The following is a 4,304-nucleotide window of genomic DNA, read 5'->3' on the forward strand; positions in this document are numbered from 1 at the left end:
GAGATCTTTGGAGTATGGAGATAGCATATCATGTGTAATAACTTTAGATTCCGCCGCTACTGGGAGATCGTTATGTAAGTCATGCAACTCTGGAGGATATTCAAGATCCACCTGCAAAGGAAACTATTCTTTAAAAATATAATTCAATAATTATAACACTTGTTATTTACCTCTAAAATGTATCCGTTTTCAACGTTATTGGGAATACTCAGAATATTTTCACAGAGTTTGCAAATCATCCTCCTGAACCCACTGGAAGTCGCCTAGCGGTAGTGGTTCACACATAACAGCACCGTGCAAATTATTAGCATCTTCAATTAAGTTAAATTAAGTTAAGATAATTAAAATAATTTTTTTTTAAATGTAAATTACCTAAATAGCATATATAACTGCTCTCTTTAGACGAATCATATGTGTCGGGCATATATTTGTTATTCGCTTCAGAATAACGAGTTGAGATCATTGAAACACCGCCTCGAATACCTAAAAATTCAATGTAAATACAATAATATTTAAAATATCAAAAAGCGTTACCCTTTTCAATAAATAAGTGTTGATCTATATCAAGTATGAGATCGAGGCGAACATCGGTCATCTTCAAAGCTGCTTGCCAGGCTAAACCTGGTGCGGTGTAAGCGTGAGCGGGATCTAATTTATAATTAGTTATAGATAATGTTCTAAAATTTTCAAAAACGTCAGCTAAGAGCAACGCATCGCTTTTCACATAGAGGTCGGTGTATTCCCCTACGAAAACCGAGGTTAAGAGATTTGAAATATTTATACTATAGTAATTTTACCTAATGTTTGAATATTAAACGCTGTCCAAACATTTTGGGCGTGTAAATAATCAGATTCTAAAATATTTTGATTTTTCAATGAACTGAAAAACGCTTCTCTAGGTGGCAGCATCGTCTCGTCAAATTTCTTTTCATCGTCCATATACTCGTACGGGTAGACTCCCTTCCGCAAAAGCAGTTGAACTTTATCACTTTCAAAATATTTCTTAACAATCTGAAATTTACTGGCTCCTTCCAAAACGAGATTAGATACTAGAGCATCGAGGCTATCGCTTAGAAATCGATAAGAGTCTAAAAACCGAAATCTCCCTAAAAATAATAATAAAATTACTGTTAAGGTTAAATCCATAATTAAATATATTTTACCTAGTTTGAGTGAAATATAATTTTCGCTAGTGGAAGGAATACAGTCAAGTGTCTGTTCCTTAAAATGACCAATCTCCTGACATATAAGATGTAAATCGTATCTATGAAGATTTATTATTATTAGGTTTATTTCCTGGATAATTAACTTAATAAATTCACCTGCTAAGGTTATGAAGGAAAACAGGGATAAATTCTGGAACTTTCTTTTGAAGATTACAGAGGTTATGCGCTGGTCCCCTGTATTTCCCAGTGAAATGACAATGATCGCGAACCGCGGGCATATTTCCCTGGTTAAGCTGCTTCTGACAAATGTAGCAATGTGTAGCAGCTTGAAACTGTTCCTCCTCCACCGGGGTAATAATCATTGGTACATTTGTCTCAATGAGTTCCATCAACTCCTTTTCTAATTCCAAAATAGACACTAGAAATCTTCGAGTTGCATCTTGTCCTCGATAGCAATCAGTTCGAACAGGTACACCTATTAGTATCCTATTATAATTTATCTGTTAAACAAAATTTTGCAAAATAACTTACCGTTAGGTCCTACAAGTACCGAAGAATACGCACAACTGATATGCATGTTTACTTTGCTGGTATTTGTATCGGGATCTAGATCACATCCTTGAACTCTCGGTAGGATTGCTTCAAAATAGGCGTAAAATACATACTGCACCTAATAATTTAATTTCATTAAGAGTTAAATTAAATAATTTTTATTTTTACCTTTTCTGTCCACACATATTTATCAAAATAAAGCGTCTTCTTCTTGGTAGGGAAAACTGTTTTTTGGACGCCGTGGGTGGCGCATTCTTCGATATGTGCATCACGTCGCTGTTCCGCGTGGTTTCCACTGAATCGGTGAAGACACATCCTAATAGAGAAAATAATTAGTAGATTGCAAACTAATATATTGGAAACTAAATTACCTGCAATAATAACTTGTACTTCTGTGTTTTGTTAGATGCTGTAGCAGTTTTCCTAGGTCTCGTATAAGACAGTAATGTCTATTCCCATCGTCAATATCTTTAGTTTCATCGGTGATGTATAGCAAATCAACCTCCCTTTCCTTACCACACTTGTTGGCGCTTACGTAAAGAGGGAATATATCTCCCGAGAAGCCAAAAACAGATATTGATAAATTATTCATTAATTCAAATTTTTTAAGTTCCGTAGCGTTTAATTTGAAAGGGAAAGATATATCACTGGTATCAAGTTCATTTTCGTAAGGTGTATATTTCGAAACACGGTTAGCGTTTTGAGTCAAAGGAACTGGCTGAAGCTTAGCTAGAATTGACCAGAGAAAACATTTATCATCATTTTCGTTTCTAATATTAAGAATCGCACGATGTTGACAGAGTTTTTTAGTAGTTCCATATACGATGACCCCCGTAGCGGCTGGTAAGATGCTACATTTAATTCTACATACAGAATACGATCAATTACCCAACCCGATCCTGTTAAAAATATAATGTTTTATTTCAAAATATAACTTATAAATTTTAGTACATACCTGTCGCTTCAAAGTTTTCCGCTGCTGACTGTATTGTTTCAATGCAGTCGTTCAGCTGGTTTTCAATGACATCGAGCGTTAATGTTGTTTGCATAGTGCTCCGGAAGTAGGGTCGTACTTCCGCTCTTTGTTCCACACCTCCTAAAGGTCTCATATACACAGATCTTACGAGTAGGAACCACTTAATTCCACGTTTACTAGCCAGTCTTTCCATTAGAAATTTACGGAAAGCGGCTCGGTAACGTCCAATAAACATCCCTGCATCAATATCATAGTCTTCAGCATTGTAACGGATAGAGGCTAGCGTATCATTCAAGGCTTGGACCATACTTGGGGATGCTGGTGGTGTTTCATCAAGTATTGGTGAGGCGGGAACAGGTGATGGTGTTAGGTTGTCGGGTAAAGCTGATGTAGATGGCTGTGTACGGGTAGATTCCAATTGAATGTCTTGAAGCAAACTAGGTGACGGTGGACGGGTTGGTGATGGCGAACGTTGCATTGGCGACGGTGTGCGAGACAGGTTCATAGGTTCGGAAGGGCCGGGTGCGTTCAAGTCATGAGTTCGTTGATGGTTCTTAAAATATTCCAATCTAGCAACAGTCTTACCACATACTTCACAGATAAACTTATGTCTATCACCGTGTACTTCTCTAACATGCCGATTTAAATTTGATTTGATAGAAAAACTTTTCGCGCACGTAGGACACGTATACTGAGCTTTATTCATCTTGAATATAGCTATCGCAGTTAACCGTGGAATGACCTCCCACAACCCTATACAACCCTTTTATAGGATATTCAAGTATCATTTGAGAATGATACGTTTCTCATACTTAAACTTTAGATATTCGTTTGAAATACTCGTGAGATAGGTTCAAGTGCCAAGCGTATTTAAGTACTACAATGATATTAAAATGAAATTTAAAAATATTTCCATTCTACGTCATTTTAACAGCGAATATTCAATGACGTCAAAACACTCCATGTTTTAAATTCAAATTAACCGCGTCCCCCGTAGGTTCAAGTGCCAAGTATATTTAAGTACCACTTACGTGATAATGATATTAAAATGAAGTTTAAAAATATTTCCATTCTACTTTAACAACGAATATTCCATTACGTCAAAACACTCTTAAATTCAAATTAACCGCGTCCTCCGGGGTAATCTGCGCACGCGCCGCCCAGGTTATCAATTTTTACATCATTTCAACTTATTCCGTACGATAAAACTTGATAAGATATACGTTCAAGTATCTTTCGAGATAAGCGTAGATAAATGAACAAGTTGGCCTGGACATAATATGTTGATATACGGGAAAACAAATCGTCGCGAGGAATACCATAAATACATTGACTTTTCGATGATTTTACCCCCATTTCACCCCTTAAATCCTGGATCCTCGATCCTCGATCCTGGGATCGATGTGTCGACCTCACTTTCCTTCTACTAGTACGAATTCATTCGGGCAGATAATGTAACGTAGAAAATCTCAGGTTAATCGGATACAAATTACCTAACTTATTGCACCATGATTTATATTTGTATCCGCCATTTCATAAAATGGCGTGGTTTTTCTATCGAAATCTAAAAATCTGTTTACATCGTTCAGATAATGTAATGTAGAAATTTT

At 36.4% G+C, this 4,304-nt stretch overlaps 1 protein-coding gene across 1 annotated transcript; it reads right to left on the bottom strand.

Moving 5' to 3' along the window:
* Window positions 1-219: 219 nt before the first annotated feature.
* LOC149937511 (uncharacterized) lies at window positions 220-3,249 on the bottom strand. The gene is made up of 8 exons (XM_090153807.1): window positions 3,004-3,249; window positions 2,703-2,931; window positions 1,323-1,592; window positions 1,164-1,264; window positions 798-1,106; window positions 535-648; window positions 373-483; window positions 220-311 (listed from the first exon to the last, which is right to left on the bottom strand). Exons 1-8 carry the CDS (start codon window positions 3,197-3,199, stop codon window positions 220-222), a joined length of 1,422 nt encoding a protein of 473 aa, XP_090009933.1. The 5' UTR covers window positions 3,200-3,249.
* Window positions 3,250-4,304: the final 1,055 nt, after the last annotated feature.

Source organism: Leiobunum rupestre, chromosome 7 (genome assembly GCF_980474605.1).
Source record: "Leiobunum rupestre chromosome 7, qqLeiRupe1.1.hap1, whole genome shotgun sequence".
Classification (NCBI taxonomy): domain Eukaryota; kingdom Metazoa; phylum Arthropoda; class Arachnida; order Opiliones; family Sclerosomatidae; genus Leiobunum; species Leiobunum rupestre.